A 23,949-nucleotide genomic window follows, 5' to 3' on the forward strand; every position below is an offset into this window, starting at 1 on the left:
TGTTGTTCTTTTATTGTAGTAAGCTCGAGGAGTCACAGGGGCTATTTAGCAGTGCTTTTGGAACACAGCTTTTGGAACTGGTTCACTCCGTTAAAGCTGATGTGGTGGTTTCCAAAATCTGAACTTTCCTCCCCTTCTCCAGCTGGACACCCCTATCTCCCTCAGCCTCTCCTGATAGCAGAGTTGCTCTAACTTCTGTATCTTCTTGGTGGCCCTGCAGTGGACTCTGCAGCAGCTCTGTGTCTCTCTTGTACTGGGGAGTAGAAGACATAAGCAGACTACTTCAGATACGGCCTCACCAGTGTGGAGTAGAGGGGAAGGAGCTCTTCCCTCCTGCTTGCTTGAGCACTGAACTTAACAAAAACACTGGGATATGAACATTTCTTGTTTTCTGGTTGTTGGGCTTTTGGGGTCTGTTGTTGTTTATTTGGCTGGTTGGCTTGGAAAGTTCAATACCATTATACATGCGCTGGTAGGATCTCATCTGATAAACTGCATATAGTTTTGATTACACATATTCAATATAGACTAATTCAGATTGCCATCTTTTCTTGGCTCACTAACAACCAAGATCATAGAACCATAGAATGATCACAGAATCATAGAGTGGCCTGAGTAGGAAAGGGCCTCAAAGAGTATCTAGTTTTAAACCCCCTGTCAAGGGGCCACCAACCACCAGACCAGGCTGCCCAGATCCACATCACACTGGAGAATCATTCGATTTCCAGATTATTTTAAGGAAAAGATTTTAATCCATCGTATTTTCTGAAAACTAAGAATTGATCCTGCTCAAGGAAACAGAAGAGAAAAACATCACCCACAGGCTGCAGATATTTACCTCGACTTCTCTACATGCCATCCCCAGTGTGCTTTTCAACTCACCTTGCACAGTGACCCTGGCTTTTGTTATGGAGTCCTGTGTCTCACAGGGGTACTCCCCACTGTCCTTGGCAGTAGAGTCATGGATGATCAGAATGGCCCCAGTTCCCTCCTGCTGCAAGTCGTACTTCTGGCTTTTTCTGATTGCTTTGCCATCCTTGTACCACCTGATGTTCAAATCCGGTTTTGACAGCTCACAGCTCAGGCTGATGTCCTGCCCTGCTGCTGCTGTCTTATCCTCCAGCTGTTTTGAAACCTCAGTAGGTTTTCCTGGAAGAAAACATGCTTTTTGAGTAACATACACTTAGGGTAGGATGCCTCTCTCAAAATACATGCATCTACATGCTGGAGATAAGTTAGAGAGGCACTTGCAACAGACGCCATCCTACAGCCAGCAGTAATCTGCAAAGTACAGACAATAGAATTCCAGGCAGCATTTATTCTCTCTTAAATCTACCCAATTGAGGATGATGAACCATGTCTGAAAACTGCCTCTCTCTTCTCTCCACTCATCACACTGGGAGCCTCGGATGATGCTCTCAGATGCACATGTTCTAGATAGGAATTTGTTGTACAGCTAGATGATGTGAAGGCCATCCCTTCAGCTTATACTTAGAGGATATTTGCTCCCACAGTTCCCTCAACAGAGCATTCCTGATTTACTGTTAATGGAACAAGTTGTAGTGAGATGCCCATTTCCAACACTACCCCAGTGCTTTGGGTAGTTCTCACATTTGTGTAAAATGTTTCCTCGTTTTACTTATTTTTAAGAGAAATTCTCAGTGCTTTGAGGTTCAAGTAGAAGGTTGCTATTCACTTTAACCATATTATGAGTTAGCTCTCACGGCAATCTTATCAGAAGACAGTTGAAGGAATCAGGCCCCAGAATCTCTCCCATCTCATTACCTTTCACAGACAGAGAGGCTTTGGAGGTTAGACCACGGGCAGTAAAAACGACTTCCTCAGTGTCAGTAGGAGTCACACTTTTGATAATGAGAGTATATTTCCGACCCACGTTAGAAGCTTTAAATCGCCCACCACTTTCCACTCTGCTTCCAGTCAGTGTCCAGTTGAACTCATCAATGCTTTCATGCGACAGAATGCATTCAAAAGTACAATCTTCTCCCTCCTGGATTTCAGTGTTTTTCAGCCGTTTGGTAATGCCACTATTCAGCTCTGGAAGGTAAGAGATAGGTTAGTATGAGGTTTATATGGAGAAAAGGCATTTGTGACTGACATGAGTAGCAGATCTGGTGTTTGAACTCAGGATTTGCAGAACATGGCTGCATTCCTTACAGATGTATTCTCTAAGACATTCTCCACTCAGAATTACCAGAAAGCTATAAAAAAAAGAGACGTGAATCTCTTGTCTTTGCTCTGGAAGAACTACAAGGCGAGCAGCTCAGCCCATGGAGCAGAATGAAGATTCAATGAGCCACAGAGGGAACAACCTAACAGAGAGGACAACTCTAGGATGCTGTGTGAGAAAAAGGGTTTTGCCTATGACAAGAAATCAAATGTTTCTATTAGCTAATTTGTTACCATCCTACCCCTACTGGTGTTCAAACCATTTCTCCATTTTAGGGAAATTCAGAAAGGAAATATTTCCAGGACATTCTTGACGTGTTTGGTGATTTTCATGGCAAAATGAGACACATTTACATCAAAAGCAATGGGAATTTTCCAGACATCACTGCGCTAAATTGCAGTAATACACTCCTATTGTAGAAACTATTAAGGCTCGTGGGGGAATAGGTGTAAGACATAGTGACCACACTGAATGTGCTTTCAGCACTCCTTTACTTTCCACAGTACTTACCCTGAATGCCGACCTTTGACTTGGCAACATCAGTGCCAATATCACAGGTACAGAAACCTGCATCTGACTTCTCGAGGTCATGGATAAGGGGACATAGGGTCTTCCCAGACTGTACCAGCTCATACTTGTTGCCAGAAGTGAGCAGAACACCGTCCTTCTTCCACACTGGTTTGACCTTCTCTTTAGAGACTTCGCATTCCAATTTAATCACACCGCACTCCTCAACAAAAACATCATCCAAGGACTTCATGAAGACAGCAGGCTTCTCTGCAATTAAACAGCCAAAACAGAACAACGTGATACAGAAGTTGAGACATTTCCAGTTGCTTTCAGATTTTTAAATAGGGATCAATAAATCTTTACCATTACTGACGACACCAATATAGAACCTAAAGTGGTTTCATGCCTGTTGACTGAATACGCTTTATGGAATTCTCAAGTATTCAGTAGGAGAATACAGGGAACAGGAGGGACAGCCTGCATTGCCGTGGGTGGGACTGATATATGAAAAAATTGGGATGTAGCTCTTCTAAAGCTGGAGAGCTGGCATTGCCCTCACGTGGAGCAGAGCTCATACAGCAGGCCACAGTATTAAGAGGATAAGCTGCTGAACACTTTTGATTTTCCTCTTTATTGACTCCTTTTATCTATCTTCTATTTCACACATCAGAGGTTTACACTGGGGAAAAAAGATCCACCAAATGCAAAAGAAAGGAGAAAGAGGAAATCCTTCAAACTCTGAGCGCGTAGAGTAAAAGAGCTTAATTACTGGGGAGAGCAGATTAGAATCACAGTATCCTTAGAATTGGAAGAGACCCTTAAAGGCCATCTAGCCCAGCTCCCCTGCAATAAACAGGGACATTCACAGCTAGATCAGGTTACTCACAGCCTGGTCATTAGTCATTCCAGAGGCAAAACACACACTGAATGAGCTCTCCCTGCAGTCATAAATCCTTGGAGACAACAGCATTGACACTGCATGTTACTGAAGCAGTAAAAGAAATTGCTCTTGTAACTCTTCTTGTGTTAAGTAAAATGATGATAAAAAGCAATGGAATGCTTTGGCAGGACACCAAAACCATCCTCCTTCGTTGATATCTGCTGCAATGGAACCTTCCACTGGAAGAAAGCCCCTGATGTCTTGTCACCCCAGAGAGGTCAGCTTTAGAAGCAGGACTGCTGCACAATAGAATGAACTGGGGCTCCTTAGCATCTCTTAAATCCAGGAGGGCTGTGATCAGACCCACCTATCACCTTCAGGTGCGCTTTCTGACACCTTGTCTGACTTCACTGTCACTGTGCCAGCATCCTCAGGCTTAACCTGCTTCATTGTCAGTGTGCAGCAATTGCCAACGTTCTTGATGTCATTGTAATTGTTGGTGTAAAGGAGGTTGCCATTCAGGAACCATTCCACGTCCTCGTCATCATGGGACAGCTCGCAGGAGAAGACAGCAGAGCTCTCTTCTTCAATTTCTACATCCTGCAGGTGCTTCGTTACTTCTACATTGCGGGCTGTGGGGAAACAAGGTGAACTGTTACCACTGTTACTATAAATCATACTGGGATGTGGTAGAATGGTTGGACTAGATGATCTTTGTGTAATCTTCTCAGTGAAGATTATACATTTATAAAGTTAGCAGGAGAGAACGGCAGAAATCAACCAAGAGAAGAGAAATCTGAGGTGAAATAGGACATGTAAGAGACCACCCCCCCTGCTCTTACCTTCAGCTGTCAGCGTGGTTTCAGTCTCTGCAATTCCTGCCTTGCACTTGTACACACCAGCATCATCGGGCTTCAGCTTCAGAATCTTGAGCTCTGCTGAATGCTTATCCCTCTTGATCTTGTACTTCTCAGAGGGCACGATGGGTGTGTGGCCCTTGAACCATTTCACAACCTTTGGAGAAGGCCTGAAGTCACAGGACAGGATGACAGAATGACGTTCCAAAGCTGTCTTGTCCTCCAGCTTCCTGGTGATTTCTATATGGTAATCTGCAAAGCAGGGCTGGAAGAGAAGAAAGGATGAGGACAATTGGAAGAAGAGGAAAGTCTCTTGCGTGTATTCCATTCCAATTAATGTCATGTTCACAATGGTTTTTTGAACCACTCTAAAGATAAAAAAAACGATTGTCTATAGGGAATGCCATTGACTACATTTCTATAAAGTAATACTGTATATTATCTACCAAATGCAAGGTCCAGCTCTTGTTCTGTGCTTATTAAATTGCTCCCAAATGTTGAGGCTTTTATTCAAATAAGAGTGAGTTAAAAATATAACAAGTACTTTATGATGTGAATGGATAATCTTACGCTGGGGACAATAGCGGACAAAAAGCCTGGAAGTTTCTTTCAGATGAAATCAATGAGAAATGGCATTCAATGAAACACGGACATTGATAATTACTTTGGTTAAATACAGCAACTTAGCTCTGAACAACAAGTTTTCACCTAGTAAAGGTCTCTGTAGCTCAAATGTAATGACTCTACTTAGGAGAAATTCATTTTCCAGGAAGTTCTTGCCCTTATAATTTTAACAGTGGCAAAGCTGGGGACTGAACTCTTGAGTAGTGTGCTAACTCAAATGTCTCCCTTTTCTTTATCACACTTAACATCATATATATACCCTAACATTGTATATATTTAAAAAAAAAACCAAAACCCTGTGTTCTTTTCAAACAGCAAGAGAAAATGAAGAAAAAGTCAAGCTATGTTTTTTATCCCTCAACGTTCAAACACAAAGCTGAAGTCTAAACATAGAAAATCAACCTCCTAAGAAAATAATCTGTTTTACTTAGCAAAAGTAAATTCCAAAAGACAAGCTGGATATTTTGTGGGCAGAAAGGTAGGTAGGTAGGAGTATTTATTTCTGTGAAAGGTCCTGGTGGTGTTTAACTTCCTTGACATTAAATCAAAGGATGTTAGCTCGTTTATAACATAAGATAATTTAATCAAAATCGTCATCAGAAGCATAATTACCTTTAACTGTAAGATGGGCACAAGATTCACGAGATTCTGCCTTTTCTGCTACAGATTTTATTTCTGCTGCATCCTTGACTTGGACACGTGTGTAAGTCAGCGAGTAGCTCTTTCCTGAAGCAGAGAACCACAGAGTCACTAAGGCTGGAAAAGACCACTAAGGTCATCTAGTCCAACCGCCAGCTCATCCCTACCAAACTGGGCTCTTGAGAGCAACCCCACAACTACACTTGGCTTCCTTGAGCAAAGAGCTCTGAGGCACATGGCCAGGCTGAGCATCATCCATCTGGTTTCACAGCATCACTGCCTGTTCTCTCATGTCAATGAAACCACCCATTCCCCCACATCCACATCCCCACGAAAGTGGAATCTAAACATGGCTTCTACAAGGACTGACCAAATGTGGCTGTCGTCACCTTCAAAGTACCTGATACAGAAGGATCACACTCACTGTCAGACAAAACCTCTTTGGAGGAACTGACTGCCCTGTTCACCCCCACTTTCGAAATAACTGCACTCATTTCCTACCTGCTCCCAGCAGTGTGGGATGGTGGGATAGCATCACACTTCCCACACTAAGCATCCCACCTGTCACTTGTTCCACCCTAACCTCAGTCCCAAAACAAAAGGGGAACTCCCTTCTGAACCTTCTTCACTTCATTTCAGATGTCTTATATGCTTGATCTCCAACCCACGCCCCACTCAGGAGAAAGATCCCCCTCTTACACCCTACCATCTTGCCGCATTCTGATGTTGTCATCAGCCTTCAGCTTGTTGTCATCTTTGTACCACTGGCTCTGAACCTCATCGTGTGAAATCTCAGACAAAAGATGCACTCCCATATTCATTCACTTCCACATCTTCCAGTGGTTTAACAATCTTGATATCTCCAGCTGTGAAGCACTAGAGATATATTTGTCAGGATATTTCCAGAACTGAGTGCAGCATCTTTTCCTTACACATATTTGCATAGAAAATAAGTAGGATTATGTTTTATTCTAAACCATCATCCATTCCTGAGTCATTTCTCTCTTCAACACAGTCAATGCATTATTGCCCTTGAACTTAAAGACAGACCTACTAGCTACAATGGAGCTCCCTGCAAACAGTTTTCATGGAAACCAGAATCTCATTTATTCTAAAACCTTTCAAGCAAAATTAAGGGTAGAAAAACAATAGAACTGACTGAATCTTTAAGGTCATTTAGTTCCAGTCCCCCTGCTATAGGCAGGGACACCTCCCTCCAGACCAACTCTTCTTAACAGGGTCAAGGCTTCTCTCAAATCATTCTCCTCTAAGCCTGTGCCTGTGCTTGGGATTGCCCTGACCCAGGTGCAGGGCCTTGTACTTGGCCACACTCAAGTTCATGAGGCTGCCAAGGGCCCACCTCTCCAGCCTGTCCAGGTCCCTCTGGGTAGCATCCCTTCCCTCTAGCACATCAACAGCACCGCTCAGCTTGGGGTCATCTGTAGACTTGCTGAGGGTTCATTTGATTCCACTCTCCATGTTGCCTACAAAAATGTTAAATAACACTGGTCCCAACACCACCCTCCACCTGGACACTGAGCTATTGACTGCAACTCTCTGAGTGTGACCATCCAGACAGTTCCCTATCCTGCAACTGGTCCATCCATCAAAACCATTTTTCTCCAGTTTGGTGACCAGGATGTCATGCAGGACGGGATCAAATGCTCTGCACAAGTCCAAGTAGATGATGTCAGTTGCTCTCCCATTATCCACTGATGCTGTTACTCCATCATGAAAGGCCACCAAGTTTGTCAGGCATGGCTTGAATTTTAGGAAGCCATACTGGTTACCACCAATTACCTCATCTTTATTTTCCAAACTATGCCAAGGAGAACTAGACAGAACTCTACAATGTCGTGTCACTACAAACCTGTCTGAATCATTGGCTTCTCTGCATGCTCATCACTAGTCTCTCCTTAGCTTGTGTGCCCACAGTGTATGGGGAATGTCAGCCACAAATCTTACCTAGGGGACATCTTTGCTTCAAAATCCCTTGAACATCACACAATCCCTTTTAACTCTCCAGGTCTGCACTTCTTGATGTCAGAATCAGACCATATTTCTGTGCTGCTATTTCCCTTTCCTTCTGAAGGGCCTGGATACAACTTGGATTAACCTCAGGAGCAGAGTTCCTGCATAAAACAGCCTGTACTGAAACAGCAACCCAACCTGGTTGCAGACTGAGAGAGAAAATGAGAGTTCACCACCTGTGAATAATGATACTTCTCTTATTTCCCTGGGAAGTAATGTCCACTTTTTTACTTTGACGGAGCTCCTTCCCATCCTAGAAGGGAAAATATCAAGTCAAATCTACATTAGTCCTTCCATCTCTGCACTGGGCAAAGGCAGCCTTCAGATCTATGCCTAATTCACCCAATTCCGTAGAATTAATGGAACTGTGCTTACTGGAACATATGCTGAAGCTTAAGCACAGTGCAGTGTTTTCAACATGTAGGAATGGCTATAGAACATGCATAAATTCTGGCTGACCTATGACAGCTTAAAGCACTGCAGAGGACTGTTAACAAGCCCGTTTGGACATCACCTTGAATAAATGACGTTATCCCCAAGTAAGGGAAGGAACAGCTGAGCACCGGGGAGGTACACAAAGGGCCAGAGCAAATTCTCACACTGTCAGGTGCAAAGAAAACTGAGATTTCACCCTAAAACCCAGTTCACAACAAGGCTACAAAATCCTGGCTGAGAATTTCTGAATGCTCACCAGTTGTTTCCAGCTCGAAGGTCATCTTCTGGCCAGCAGCCTCGCAGATGTATTCTCCAGCATCTTTCTTCTCCAGCTGCTCCACAACCAGACGCCGTGTTTTGCCCACAGATTCCATTCTGAACTTTCTGGAGGAGGCAAGCAGTCTTCCATCCTTGTACCATTTTACTTCGGTTGGATCCTGTGCTACTTCACAGCTCAGGGAGGCACTTGCTGCCAGGGCAGCACTCACCTCTTTCTGCACCTGCTCCTGGTTTATAAACACAGGTTTTGGCTCTGAGGGAAGAAAAGAAAAACAGAAGGATTGAAATGAGACCATCTTGCAGGTTTGTATGTACAGGTTGGAACAGGTTTAGGTTACCACTTGTGCCCAAACTAATAGCCTTCACTAGAGAATATCAGCTCTTCTGTTGAAACAAAGTGTCAAATCTAGGCAAGAAAGAACCTAGGAACTGAAGGAACCAAGAGGGTCCTTGAACACCAGTCCCATGGTTGCAAGTCACTATGCAAACATATTGAACCCAAAAGAACATCTGACCTGCAGGCAACCAAAACCTGAGTTCCTTTTGCTTAAGACCCACTGTGAAACATCAAAACACATAAACATGTGATAGTCAAACCACTGGCTGCCTTTTCATGACCCAGAACAGTACTCCTGGCTTCCTGAACAGACTCCTCATGGCCTCTACCATTGCCACAACTGTGACTGTCAAAGGCACAAAGGAAATATGCTCACCAACGCAGTCCTTTCTTCTTTGTGTGTGATTTGCAGATATCTATCTTACTTTGAGCTCTGGCAATAGTCAGCTCTACCAGGTCTCTTACTGTGAGTAGCAGACTCACCTATCCAGATGCAGCCTCCAACATAAAGGCACAGTAAAAAGGCAGTGTACTAGTAGGAGAAGTTCCTGCTTCTCCTGCCATGAAAGGCTGCACATACAACATGCACTCCAGCCTCACTGCACATACTTATCTTAGTCAAATGTTTAGGTGAACAAGAATTACAGTTTGGGATCTCAGGCACAGGAGAGATTTGAATAATATCTTGAATATTGCTTCCACTGTACATATATCAGTAATTATTATTCTACAGACAGACTGAAACAGGTCTTTGTGTCATACTGAAACCAAATACTTTCTACAAACCCAGGCAATCAAGTATAGGGAAAAAACCTCAGCACAGACTACTGCACCTGGATCACTGTATAATGGAAACTAGATTTTACTTTACTGATCTCTGCTGTATTTCAGACAACACCTGTCTTACCTGTGACATGAATCTTGAAGGTGAGTTTCTGGCCAGCAGCCTCGCAGCTGTACTCCCCTGCATCTTTCTTCTCCACCTGGCTCACCACCAGCCGACACTTTTTGCCCTCTGACTCCACCTTGAACTTCTTGCTCGAGGTGATCAGTTTCCCCTCCTTGTACCACTTCACCTCCGTCTTCTCCTGGGCCACCTCGCAGCTCAGCGTGGCATTTTCTGTTGGTTCAGCCTTTACCTCCTTCTGCACCTTCTCCTTGTTGATAAAAGCATCTTCTGCTTCTGGAATTGAAGGCAAATGGGCACATTTAAGACATGAATCTTTTCTACACAGCCTTCCCCAAATGCCCAAATTAGTCTTTGGACTGTACCGTTGAGGACAGCTTTCCCACTCACATTTCCTGACAGTGCTATGAACTTGTATTGGCAGTAACTATGCTGGTACTAACAAGGATAGCAATTACAAGCAAAATGGTAGAAATACAGAAGATATAAGGAAAAGGGAACTCACCAGAGCTGAGGCAATCCTCCCTAGCGAGCGATCTCCAAGAGATGCTGCCTCAGTGAGGGTCAGCCCTTAAATGAGGTCTCAGAGGAGGTGGAGTTGAACTCCACCCCTCCAGGGAGCACAGCTACATAACTTTCACCTGTGCTCCCACAGCTGACCCCACACTTGCCTCAGCTGATCAATCAGTGGTTCACATTGTGATCTCCCATACACTCCACCCCTTCACAACGTGAACCAATGATTAGGTGAGTTCCCCTTATTACAGAGACCCAATCACGACGCTGATACAATCTCCCGTCGCATTAGATGTTGATATTATTCAAATGATGATGATTGGATGGGTGTTCATGATCTTCCATGGGCCAGTGCTTGATAGATGTTACCGGAGACAAATCATCTTGAAGTGCAGGTCCGTCTGCGTTTCATCAGTCCAGAGTAATGGTCCTAGAGGCTTAGAATCAATCTTAAGGGGAGTAATATAGATGTTTCAAGGGTACTAGGAGGGGAAGATCCGCCCTCCAGGGCAAGATACAGGCCGTATTCTTATCTTGGGTCAATACTTCTGCTTGTACTGGATTATGTCCCGGCCTCCGATACCATACCCTCTGGCCAGATATCTGTGGCTGTATAACTATATCTGGCACCAGAGGAGGAGTCTTGATCTGCCATAGGGACATAATAGGTGTTCCTTTAGCAATAAAGGCCGGAGTATTGACCACGATGTCAGTAGGCCATGTACCTATCACCGAGGGGGTGACTGAACCTCCCACCTCCAATAATCTCCCCCAAGGTGCAAGTAGGCCACACCATTTGGGTCCTACCTGCACCTTCCAAGGCCAATTTATCTTATGGATTCCCGGTTCTAAATTCTCAGGGGCAGGGAGCAGAAGATTATTTTCAGTACCAACCTGCGGTTTTACCTTATTATCGGTGCCTGTAATTTGGATCCTAAGAGGGGAGGCCCATATAGTTTGTAACATTTTCAGGGCACTGGGTCTGCCATCCCGAGGTCTTTCATTCAGGTCCCGCACAGTTTCATATAATCTTTTTGTCCACCCCTGCAGGGACTGAGAGTCTGTCTTCAGGGCAGCCTTAAGGATACCATTATAACGTTCAATAAGGCCTGCCCCTGTTGGGTTATATGGCAGGTGGAATCGCCATTCAATGTTGTTTTCTTCTGCCCAGCGCTGTATCATCGCTCCAGTGAAGTGAGTCCCTTGGTCACTCTCGATAACTTGAGGTGTCCCGTATGCAGACATCAGTTTAGTAAGTGCCTTAATTGTGTATGCTTGATTTGCCTTTGGTACAGGATAGGCTTGCAGCAGTCCACTTACAGTGTCAACGCAGGTCAGGGCATATCTCGCTCCCTCAGACCGAGGGAGGGGCCCAATGTAGTCGACCTGCCATCTCTGAAGAGGACTATATCCTCTAGCAATGTGGGATGTTGTTTCAGGCAACGGTCTCGGTCTCATCTTTGAGCAAGCATCGCAATCCTGACATGCTTGAATGATATCAGATAGTTGTACAGGCAGCCCCCATGCTTTAGCGGCTGCCCACATTATCTTCTGTCCAGCATGCCGTAGCTTCTGATGTAACCAACGGGCAATATTTTCAGATTGTGAATTCTCAATCCATCGGATTCGGGCCAGTGTGTCAGCTTCATCATTTCCTGGTGACTGCAAGGGTTGATGACCAGAGACATGGTAGACACATACTGTCCTGTGTTTGACCGTATTCCAAATGTCTACCCATATGTCTTTACCCCAAATCGGTCGGGCGTGGATAGTCCATTCCTGGGTAGCCCATTGCGTAATCCACAGAGTGAGCCCCCAGTACACAGCCCAACTATCTGTACAGATGTTCAGGACGCCGTCACCAGGTTCTTTAGTTATAACCATCTACATGGCTCGCAATTCTGCCCATTGGCTGCTTTGACCATCCCCCTCATCAAACCAGATGGTCTCAGTAGAGGGATGGTATGCTATTGCTCGCCACTTGCTCGGGTTGCCTCTGCTGGACCCATCCGTATACCAGGCATCTTCAGGAATAGGATATCTTCCTTCCTGAACGGGACTCTTCTCTGGTGGAGCAACCATCGGTTCTTTTGATGTATCACTGTGATACGTCACTGGGCCTAGGATCTTCTGTAGTTCTTCTTTAAGTGGAGATGAAGACAGACTGCTTCTCTGGCTTAGATAGGCGACCCATCGTGCCACCGTTTGTGCTTGGGCCACCCCCGTCTTAGGAAGGTGAGTCAAATCTCTCACCCACCGCTGGATTGGTAATGAAGTCTTAACTATGACCTCTGCTGTTTGCGTTATCGGCTCTACTGCTTGTAATGCCGAATAGGCAGCCAATAACTGTTTCTCAATCATGCTATATCGTTCTTCTGCTCCGTGCCAAACCTGAGACCAGAATCCAATGGGGGTTCGAACAGAACTCTGGCGTTGCCACAGGCCCCAGCCAAAACCATCTTGAGTAACATGAACATCTAGTTCAGCTGGGAGGGTCGGATCAAATATACCCAACGCCTGAGCTTGTTTAACTGCCAGTTTTGCCTGTTGGAAAGCATCCTGTTCTATCTTTCCCCAATTCCATGTTTGACCCTTCTTTGTAAGCTTATATAATGGCCTTAATAGCTGAGCTAAATGAGGTATAAAGGAGCGCCAATACCCCAATATACCCAAAAATTCTTGGAATTGTTTTGATGTTGTAGGGACTGGAAACGCTTGGACTTTATCTACTACCACACTGGGTAGTACTTTGGTTTTCCCGGACCAAATTACTCCCAGGAATTTTACAGATAGCCCCGGACCTTGCACCTTCTGTGGGTTTATAGCCCACCCTCTTTTCTGCAGATAAGCTATCAACAAATCTGCTGCTTGTCTCACCGCCTCTGACGAATCGGATGTTAACAGGAGGTCATCAATATAATGATATAAATTGACATTATTTGGCTTTTCCCACTTAGCCAGATCACGTGCCACTAAATTATGACAAAAAGTGGGCGAATGTACGTACCCTTGGGGTAGGACCTGGAAAGTCCATTGCCTCTGTTCCCATGTAAATGCAAACTGATCTTGCGATTCTTCGCTGATTGGAATACTGAAGAATGCATTCGCCAAATCCAAGACACAGTGATATGTTTTGATTTCCCTGCTTAGTGTGTCCATTAGGGAGGCAATATTGGGTACAGCCGCATGAACAGGTGGTGTGACCTTATTTAATTCCCTATAGTCTACTGTCATCCTCCATGTTCCATCCGGTTTTCGCACTGGCCATATTGGGGAGTTATATGGGCTATGTGCAGGCCTTATAATACCCACTCTTTCTAATTCCTGCACCGTCTTTATTATTTCATCCTGCCCACCCGGGAGTCTGTACTGTTTCACATTAGTAATCCGGCGTGGCTTTGGCAAACAAATAGGCTCATGTTTTGCATGGCCTCTCAATATTGTCTGGATTGCCCGGATACTAATGCATCTCTGCCGCAACCGGAACTCTCCCACTGTTGTATGGAGAGCCAGACCCCACAGGATATCAATTCCTAATATATACTCTGGAATTGGGGCAATGGATACCTTGTACTCCCGTGGTGGAAGACGCCCGACCCCCAATTTTACCCAGGTTTGGGTGACCGGAATGGTTTGTCCCCCAAAACCTCCAATCATCACTCTATTACCTTTAAATTTAGTTGGGTCTCCATATATTATAGATGTCTCTGCCCCGGTATCAACTAGGGCCATAACCTTCTGTATATTCTTTCGGGACCAGTATATCGTCAGTTCCACATAGGGCCTCCGGTCCCGTCTAGAGGCCCTAGGGGGACTGACATCCCTCGTCATGCCATGAACTGAGCCAGATTCAAGTCTTTTACCTCCGATACCTCCGGTGTCATAACCCGAGGCACCTGAGGTGGCTTCTTTTTCCTATTTGGAACTATAAAATCTTCTAAATTCCATGTTGTTGTTGGTCACCGCTCTATAAATCTTATCCCTGGCCTTTTGGGTTTATTCTGAAATTTTTGTTCATCCTTCAGTTGCTTCCACAACTGAAGGAGAACCTGATTGGGCTGCCCATCAATTTTTGAAAACTGAACGCCTGCCCGGAGCAGATCATTAAACATTTGTTTCCGGGATACCCTAACAGGTCCTGCCCGAGAAGTTCGCGGGGCCGATCTTCTGGCTCGCACTATTGGAAAAGCCTCGGCATCCTCAATCACCCTGATATTGCACTTAGCTCGTAAACGCTGTTTCTCCGAGGTCTGCTACCAATTGGGCGGCTTGTTGGACTACTGCCTCTGCGGATACTACTGGATTAAGTATGGAAACCAAGGTTCCATACATATGAGAGGGTGCTTGCTGTAAAATTAGGTCCCTCATTCCCGCAGAAAATTTAACCATATCAGGGCTATCGAATGTGTCTTCGTAGATAGCCTCTCTCATACCTAATTTGCGTATATAATTTTGAAGGTCTTCCATAGAAGACCACATCCCTGTGTTTACTGGCATGTCAGTTTTATTTGTCCACACCATGCGGCAAGCAGCCATTATCCATTCTACAATTGAATGGTTTTCTTCAGGGAACTGAGTCCCAGCATACAGTCTCTGTCGAAGGGCAGGATGTACTGTTATTGTGGCCAACTTAGATACTTCGGGGCCACTAACCAGTACACTATCTGCCCCTGAATCCCATAACCGTAATAACCAAGCCGGAACACTTTCCCTTGGCCTTTGCCTAAATCGTTGCACTAGGTCCATGAGTTCAGTAGGCATATATGGACGGGCTGTTACATGTAAAACAGATTCGGCAGGGGGCCATTGATCAGGAGGCACTCCTGCTGGTCGATCTTGAATTTTCTTTGTTTTTTGAGTTATTACTGGACGGACTTCTAGTGAGTCCGTCTCAGATGGTTTTTCTAGATCAGATTTAGTGATCTTATTTTGATTCATTTCTTCAGGATCCTGATCGTCATTAAATGAAATGTATCTAATTTGAGGGTTGGAGGAAGAAAGTGATGTTTTTTTTCCTGTCAATAGATTGATCTCACCCTCCAATTTTTCAATACGGGCCTTTAACAATTCATTTTCACGTGCAATGTTGTTTGATTTTATCTCTGCCAGATTTAAGGCATTTAATAATGGCCAGGCTGCCATAGATGCAGCCATTCACTTTTCTTTCGTAATTAAGATATCTTTTTGTAGTCCTAGAAAGTAATCAGTTAGACAATAGGCGTCCATGTTATTTGGTACTCTTAAAGGGCCCCATTGCTCAATAATTGTTGCTAATTGGTAATATGGGGATGCCTCAAAACCTGGAATTTGTCCAGGAAGGCATGTCCCTAAGGGGGTGGACTTCTCCCCCTTGTACCAATTAAAGATTTTCCATACAAAGGACAATTTTTTTTTTCCCTTATATTTCTAGATGCCAAGTCAGTGGCTCCTGGCTGGCTCGCCAAATGCATTGGCAATAACTATGCTGGTACTAACAAGGATAACAATTACAAGCAAAATGGTAGAAATACAGAAGATATAAGGAAAAGGGAACTCACCAGAGCTGAGGCAATCCTCCCTGGCGAGCGATCTCCAAGAGATGCTGCCTCAGTGAGGGTCAGCCCTTAAATGAGGTCTCAGAGGAGGTGGAGTTGAACTCCACCCCTCCAGGGAGCACAGCTACATAACTTTCACCTGTGCTCCCACAGCTGACCCCACACTTGCCTCAGCTGATCAATCAGTGGTTCACATTGTGATCTCCCATACAGAACTGAATGCCAACATCTGAACTATATCAATTGCCAGTGAAGAACTTCCTCCCTGCCAGACCAAAACAGTTTAGATAGCCCTAAACTTGTTTTCATTTCCACCAGTATCATGTTCCAAAATCTTCAAAAATTAAAAAACACCCCTTTCCCCACTGTCCAGCAGCACACCAGCATACGCAGTCATTGAAAAGTCTGTTTCATACAAGGGGACAGGCATTTAATTTTCCAAACAAGCTGACAGCTGTAAGTTGCTTTGCCAGCAAAAGCCAGGTGAGGGTCAAGGTTAAATTCTGTTTGTGATTAAGTCATAGTGAGGAAATGTATTTTTCTCACCTACTTATTTCTGAAAACAGTTCTAATATCTCCTGAGTTTTCAGAGGCAGTAATAAAATGGTTTCCCCTATGGAATCATAGAACGGTTTGGGTATAGAAGGAAGCTTTAAAGATCATCCAGTCCAACCTCTTGCCGTGGTCAGGGACATCATTCACTAAATGAGGCTGCCCAGGGTCCCCATCCAGCCTGGCCTTGGACACTCCAATGATGACTCACCCACAACCTTCACTGGACAATCTGTTCCAGTGTATCACCACCCTCATCATAAAGAACTTTTCTCATGTCCAAACTGAGTCTACCCTCTTCACTTTTGAAACCATTGCCCCTTCTTATGTTGCTATAGACCCTGGTAAAAAGCCTTGTTCCACTTTCTTATCAGACTCTCCTAATAAATGAACGCCTGTCTTCCTCCATTTCTGGAAAGAAAAGCACCAGCTTGAAGCCTTTCTATTTTTAAGCATTTCTTTTGTACCTGCTATAGAGAAGAAAACAAAAGAAAATACGGGAAAACCTTTTTAGTTGAAGGTTTCTTTAATTTAATAGAAACCACCAGTGCCGCCTTCTAGCATTGTGACCAAATGCTGTCTCTGAGACTATTTAGGAAGAAGCATTTGCAGGGGTGTGCTTGTGCCCTGAAGATATCTTTAATAACCTTTAATTTCCCCTGTAATTATTGACTTCTCATTTTGCTATCATTGCATCTACTTGAGATCCCCAGGGAAATTCCCAAATTATTTCCAGCCTGTCTTAAGCTGAGGCTACCCAAGTCCTAAGTGTTCATAGCTTCGGAAGGCAAACAGAAAAGCACATGAATGAAACAGAATTTAAGCACCGTCTACATCACTGAATGCTGGGGTTGAATGTGTCAAACCACTTAAATTTCCCCTCCTTCTTTGTTGGGGGGTTCAATACAGTCAAAACAATTTCTCTCACCTGTGACATGAATCTTGAAGGTGAGTTTCTGGCCAGCAGCCTCGCAGCTGTACTCCCCTGCATCTTTCTTCTCCACCTGGCTCACCACCAGCCGACGCTGTTTGCCCTCTGACTCCACCCTGAACTTCTTGCTCGAGGTGATCAGTTTCCCCTCCTTGTACCACTTCACCTCCGTCTTCTCCTGGGTCACCTCGCAGCTCAGCGTGGCATTTTCTGTTGGTGCAGCCTTCACCTCCTTCTGCACCTTCTGCTTGTTGATAAAGGCATCCTCTGCTTCTGGAATTGAACTGGAAAACATTGGGTAAAATATACATTAGATATGAACAGCTTGTGACTGGAAGACATTAAAAGTTGCTTCTATGTTGTATTGGACCATTTCCTGGAGCAACACTGCTTCACAGTGTTTATCACACATTATAATGCATCCTCAGCACAGTCCCTGTGGTCATCCCATCCCTCTGGGTAGTCTTTACTATCAGCTAGGACTCCTAATTTTCAGTTTTCTTCTAAGGAAGACAATGACAGATCTTCATCTGTCTGTCTTTTTGATATTGCTCCACTCTGCACTGGATATCAGCCAAGTACAGCTCAGTTATGAAGACCTCAAAATCAGGAAACCATAGAAATTTAAGAGCAGAAAACCATCTTTTGACTCTACACTATGGTAATGATATAGCCCTTAATATGGTGAATATTTGGCCTACATTAGGTTTTGTAGCTCGGTTTTATGCATAAAGCATGGTTTTCTACTCTCAGCAACCTCTGATTCTTCAGAGAACTGGCTGAGGTAATCTCCTCTTAATAACTAACACATAAAGAAGAAAGTGTTTAAAGCCCACCTTACCCTTTGTGTCAACAAATGGAGTTAGCATCAGAAAGATATCAAGTTAGGCATACACACTTCAGTTAAGGTGATTCAGTTAATCACTTTGCTAAGTGGGATCGATTGATACATTGAATCTTTTATTGATTACTTTAATGACTGTTTTATCTGATTCTCCTTTTACCAACAACTGGTTGCTGAGAGCGTTCATGCTAGTTCCTATTTGAGGCATGGGAGAACAGATAAACCCTAAATAAATGGGCTTCCATTTCTATTCCATGGTTTGCCCTACAAAAGGCTGTAGAAGTGCAGAATATTTCTAACGCACTTACATCATGGACTTCTCTAGTGCTAGCCAGCTTCTAACAGCAGAGCAATTTTGAATAAGCTTCCTATGCTTGTCTGGGTCCCAGGAAAGATCCCAGGGTCCTGATGTTGATACCAAAACAGAGGCTCCAAGCATGAATGCAGGACTAGCAGGTGTGAGGAGGATTGACATTGTCTTTTATTTGCAGTGGAGACATGGAAGACCACTCATTCAGATCATTCATGCAAGCATCTTCAGGCATACCCAGCTCAGGTGACCGGGAAGGCTCCTGCTCCCCAGCAGTCATGGCAAACCCTTCCAGGACCTGTCCCCTATCTCCTTCCTCCCCGCTGTCACTCTGTGAAGCCTTCTGCTGCCATCCCTTTCCCTTCCTTCATGACTTTCTCCTCTGCATGCTGTCTGAATTCTGAGTGGCAGCAGCTGCCCAGGAGGGTAAGTTCAGCTCAAGTTCCTGTGCTGCTGACCATTGCAGTACGTGCAATCCCAGGATTCACACCACAGCTCTACCACCAGCACTGCAGTCCACTGAAGGCGAGGGAGCAGGGCAGCAAGCCAATGCAAGAATGCAGTTGATACACTCTACATTTGACCTCCCTGCTTGTACTGACTGTAGAAGCATCATTCTCTCCGCCCATCTTCAACAGCCCCTGTTTTGACTGATGATTTTCAGGGGAGGTTCAAGTTGGATGTTAAGAAAAACTTCTTCTGAAGAGGAATGGTGATGTGGTGGCACAGCTTTGCAGGGAGGTGGTGGGGTCACCATCCCTGGAAGTGTTCAATAACCATGGAGATGTGGCACTGAGGGACGTGGGCAGTGTGCATGGTGGGATGGGTTGAGGCTGGATGTGGGGATCTTTGTGGTCTTTTCCAACCACAATGATTTGATGAAGATCAGAAGGCTTGCTTATTAGCAAGACAACAAACATGGCCTAGACCAACCAGGTGATGCAAAATTCTCACAAATGCAATGGAGCTTTGGCCCACTTCAAATAAGGATTTCAGCGTGCACCACAAATACTGAGATAACGAGATGGCAGAATCAGCCCTATTTACTCTAGTTTTCTATAGGTTTCCAAGGTGTGCAGCACTTGTTTCTTTTAAGCAAGAAGGTCTAATCTGCATCCCGTAATGCTCAACACTCAGCACCTAACATTCAACATGTCCTTAAAATGGGATTGTTCTGTGCTACCAGTGGAACCGTGGGGTAGAGGAACCCTGAAAAGCTTTCTGAGTGCAGTGGTAAGAGGAGAAATTAAGACTCAGAAAGCCATTGCACTTTGGGAGAAGCTAGTAAGATGAGGATTTCTGTAGTGAAAGAGCCAACCACTCCAAGAGTACTCATAATCCCTCCTGACTTTCACACCAGATCATTTTGCAGTGAGGGCTGGACTTGCACATCATGTTACAGTGAGAAATACATAAGAAATACAGCAACAGTAGCTAGGCAAGCACTCTCCACGTATGGCAGAGGAGGAGGTATTACATTACCCTGTGCAGCCATGAGCTCATCCGGTCTGAAAGAGAACAGAAAACCTTTGGTTTCTGAGGCAAACAGCTAATAATAGCCCTCAGCTAGCAAAATTCAAGTGTAAAAGCACTACATTGCTGTGTTTTCTCCCTACACCTCTGCAATAAGACGTGGGCTGGCTTTGGCTGCTGAGGATTAACTTGGTTGATTCCAGCTGTTGCCATAGTCTTTCTGTCATTGTTCATATTTCATTTTCTCTGACAGATACCTCCCAAATCTACCCTTTCTGTAATCCACTCTTTGCTGAAACTGCCAGTTTCCTGAGCCAAAAGCATGAGCGCCACAACTCACGGAACAGATCCAAAGGCCCCAGAATCACATCCACGTGGTGTGGGAATAGTAAGAGCTGATGGTTTAGAGTCTACACCACAGGCAGCAGCAAAACTGTCTACTACAGGAGCAGAGATACATTGCACACCAGGGACTGAAGGAGCAGAATGACCCATGATGGAGAGAGCAAAGACTGCAACCTTTACAAGGGAACAGAACGCAAGCTATGCCCTGCAAGGACACCAGGTCTGTGTGAGCAGAAAGGCAGTAGACTCCCAGTACAGTTGCTCCTCCACATAGCTGATCAAATGCCAAACCTTGACCAGGATTAAGCTCCAAAGTGTTCACTGCCATAAGAAAGAAGATGAGAAAACAGATTCCCTGTCCTGATCAGCTCAGAATACAAGACAAGAACTGTAAAGTTAACAGAGAACAAGCTGACTTACGAGCAAAAACCAGCAGAGTGCAGCTACAAATAAAACAGAAGACAAACCCTCGTCATCAGCCAGCTCACTAATGGTCACTCAGAAAGCAGCTGATGTGCCCATGGCTATCTGGAGTCTAAGTTAAAATTTACCAGATCATGTGCAAAATATACTGACACCAGAGCAATCTCTACTGCAGCTGGAGTGAGAGATCTGCCTCCATGCTAAACTCTGAGACTAATGAGAAACGTACAATTAGAAAGGTATCAATGGATTCATGACTGGTCATTACATTTACAGAACATGGAACGAATGGTCGTCAACATGGGATTCAACAAACCAAAGGCAAGTGCAATGCCTCTGACTAAAAGTTCTTAGGACACCAACAACCAAACCTCAGTGCAGCCACAGTAGAGATCTGTAACTACTACTGTTGAAATATCAACTGGTAGAGCAGTGTTGCACATTGTACAAATCACAGTTGGACATCCATGGACAGCTCATTATAAAAGTAGTCGTAGGGGAAGAGCTGGATGAAACACTGTTAAAAACAAATAATCATTTTAGCTGCATGTTTGTAAGCATTTCTTTTCATCCTCCCCAAAACAGTTTCATGGCAGAATCAAGAGGACACATTCACACAGACGTTTCCACAGCCAGACTATGGAATAATCAAAGAATATCAACCAAAATGTGTTTCCTACCAGTTACATGAATCTTGAAGGTGAGTTTCTGGCCAGCAGCCTCGCAGCTGTACTCCCCTGCATCTTTCTTCTCCACCTGGCTCACCACCAGCCGACGCTGTTTGCCCTCTGACTCAGCCTTGAACTTCTTTCTCCAGGTGATCAGTTTCCCCTCCTTGTACCACTTCACCTCCGTCTTCTCCTGGGCCACCTCGCAGCTCAGCGTGGCATTTTGAGTCAGTACAGCCTTCACCTCCTTTTGTACCTTGTCCTTCTTTGTAAACACGTCTTCTTTCTCTGCAGGGACATCACAACAGTCACACCGTTTTGCTGTAGTCTGCTGCAGAGCTTACTCCAGTTCCCCGTTTTCACTATACTTGCCCTTCACAGGGAGCATCATGATGCCTCATTAAGACAGGAAAATACTTTCCCCTCTATTTTGCCTTGGGAAATGATAGGCATATCATATCATATCATATCATATCATATCATATCATATCATATCATATCACATCATATCACAAAGCTAAACATTTTGCAGTCTGATAGCAGATTTGGACATGTGATTTAGAACACCTGCATGCACTACTGAACCTCCTCCCTTATCTTTTTTTCTTCTGATGTCTTTCTACATTTCCAGTAAATCAGAAGGGAACGGCCCTCTAGAACAGGTTGCCCAAGGAGACTGTGGATGCTCCATCCCTGCAGGCATTCAAGGCCAGGCTGGATGTGGTTCTGGGCAGCCTGGGCTGCTGCTTGGCAACCCTGCACATAGGAAGAAGGGGGTTGTAACTGGATGAGCACTGTGGGCCTTTGCAACCCAGGCCATTTATGAGTCTGATTAGTGGCATTTTCCACCTAATTGTGTCATTAAAATTTTGTAACCAGATCTCATCAAACACCTCCCCTTTTCTCACTCCTTGCATGCCTGGTGTGCTCTTGCACTGTAACCCTGCAGACACCAGCTGACTACAAGAGCTGCACAAGTTACCCTCCTTGCCTATGGTTTGTTGCAGTGATTCATTCCTGGATGTAAAAGCACATGTAGAAAAGTGTAGCTATAACACTAGATGACAAAGAAAGTCCTATAGCCAAAATGTTTTGCACCAGAGAGGCTGTCAGTTGATCCTCCAAATGTAAGACACACAAAATGAAGCGTTCCTTTATCTCTGGGATTCCAAGCATTTTCTCACCTCTGACTTTCACTTGGAATGTTGCTTTGTCATCTTTTGTTTCACAGCTGTAGCTCCCTTGGTCTTTCAGGGTCACATTTTTGACCATGAGCTTGCGGTGCGTCCCCTGGGGGATGATGGTTGTCCTCTGGTCCTGCTTCACCTCTGTTTGATCTTTCTTCCATACGACAGCTCCGCTTGCAGCTGACACCTCACACACCAGCTCCAGGTCTTCAGAAGGACTGACTGATATTTCTGGAGTCGTTTTGGGCTTGTTGACAGAATTAATGGCTTCATCTGAAGAAAAAAAGAGAAAGTGGTTTACATCCTGACTCAGGCTTATTCAGCACAGCATGAAGATACAGTTAGAACTGATTGTAATGTCTCTGCTCATTACATCTGGGGGATCAAGTTTCACCTCTGGAGGTACTCACATACAAACGTGTGCTTGATTCTCCTGTGTAAGGAAAGAGTAAGTTCTATGCAGACAGTTCTTATTTCTTTTAATCAATTCTGTATTCTGCACATGTTCTTCTGAAGCTAAAATGAAGGCAGCTAAGTAACGTGTTTGCAATACATGAACAAACCTATTCAACACTTTGTCTCTAAGCTAACAAGCAGAGTTTGATGAGCACATCAGTATTTCATGCCCTTCATTCCATCCAGACAGAACCTGCCTGAGGAGCAAGCTGATGGCTGCCAGCTACAGGCAGACCTAGCTTAGTATTGCATTTTTAGAGCAACAACTGTTGCTTTCAGTCACTGAATACACCAAGGCCAATTGCTATGCCAGGCACATTTATGACATCAGTGAACAAATAATTCGTTAAAAATTGTAATAGACAGGAGACATCTATTCTTTTAAAGTGCTGCTCTCCGACCCCCGCGGGCTCTTTGTGCAGCCGCTGCCCTCCAGTTAAAGACCACGCCCCAATTTGTGACCCCCCCCCCATATTGCGCTTTGCCCACCCCCTCCCCCAACCCCGCAACCCCCCCCCTCCCCACATCGCCCCCCTCCCCCCCCCCGGGTGGGGTTATGGGGGGTGGGGGTGGGGTCGACGATGTGCCATAAGCCGCGCCGGGGTCGTGTGACAAACCCCCCCCCCATCAAGATGAATGGGGAGCTGTCGGGGGGGGGCTCAGCCGTAAGGACAAAGCGGGGGGGTTAATGACGGGGGGGGGCAGCGCTATAGGAAACGCAACTAATCTAAGCCCCCCCCCCCACATTAACACCCCATTGTGTGTGGGGGTGGTGGGGGTGGGGCACACAATAACCCCCCCAAAGGCCAAACAGCCCCAACCCCCCCCCTCAAAGCCGCTGCCTTACGCTGTGCCCCCCCTGCATGAAGGGGCCCCCCCCATCGATTGAGCCCCCCCCAATCTCATCTATAGTTGAGAGCTATGCTTTTTGTAACCCCCCCCTTTTAAAGCCCCCCCCCCAATGTTGTGCACGTTGTGCTGCTCCCCATGAGCCCCTGACCCCCCCCCTTAAAAGATGGGGTG

The 23,949-nt window shown here is 45.0% G+C and overlaps 1 protein-coding gene across 1 annotated transcript; it reads right to left on the minus strand.

Annotated features, from left to right (window-relative positions):
* Positions 1-3,929: 3,929 nt before the first annotated feature.
* Positions 3,930-6,049, minus strand: LOC146760447 (obscurin-like). Its single transcript, XM_085551444.1, has 3 exons — positions 6,017-6,049; positions 4,421-4,700; positions 3,930-4,210 (listed from the first exon to the last, which is right to left on the minus strand). The coding sequence occupies exons 1-3, from the start codon at positions 6,047-6,049 to the stop codon at positions 3,936-3,938; spliced, it is 588 nt and encodes a 195-aa protein (XP_085407570.1). The 3' UTR covers positions 3,930-3,935.
* Positions 6,050-23,949: the final 17,900 nt, after the last annotated feature.

The sequence above is a fragment of the Coturnix japonica genome, chromosome 6, assembly GCF_054131305.1.
Source record: "Coturnix japonica strain WE chromosome 6, WE-NBRP24, whole genome shotgun sequence".
Taxonomy (NCBI): Eukaryota; Metazoa; Chordata; class Aves; order Galliformes; family Phasianidae; genus Coturnix; species Coturnix japonica.

Coding starts and splice junctions, on each gene's coding strand:
- LOC146760447 (XM_085551444.1), bottom strand. CDS start 6,049: ATGTTTAGATTCCACTTTCGTGGGGATGTGGAT. Junction 4,701..6,016: donor ACTTTCGTGGGGATGTGGAT/GTGGGGGAATGG, acceptor CTTCTCTTCCAG/CCCTGCTTTGCAGATTACCA. Junction 4,211..4,420: donor AACCACGCTGACAGCTGAAG/GTAAGAGCAGGG, acceptor GTTTCCCCACAG/CCCGCAATGTAGAAGTAACG.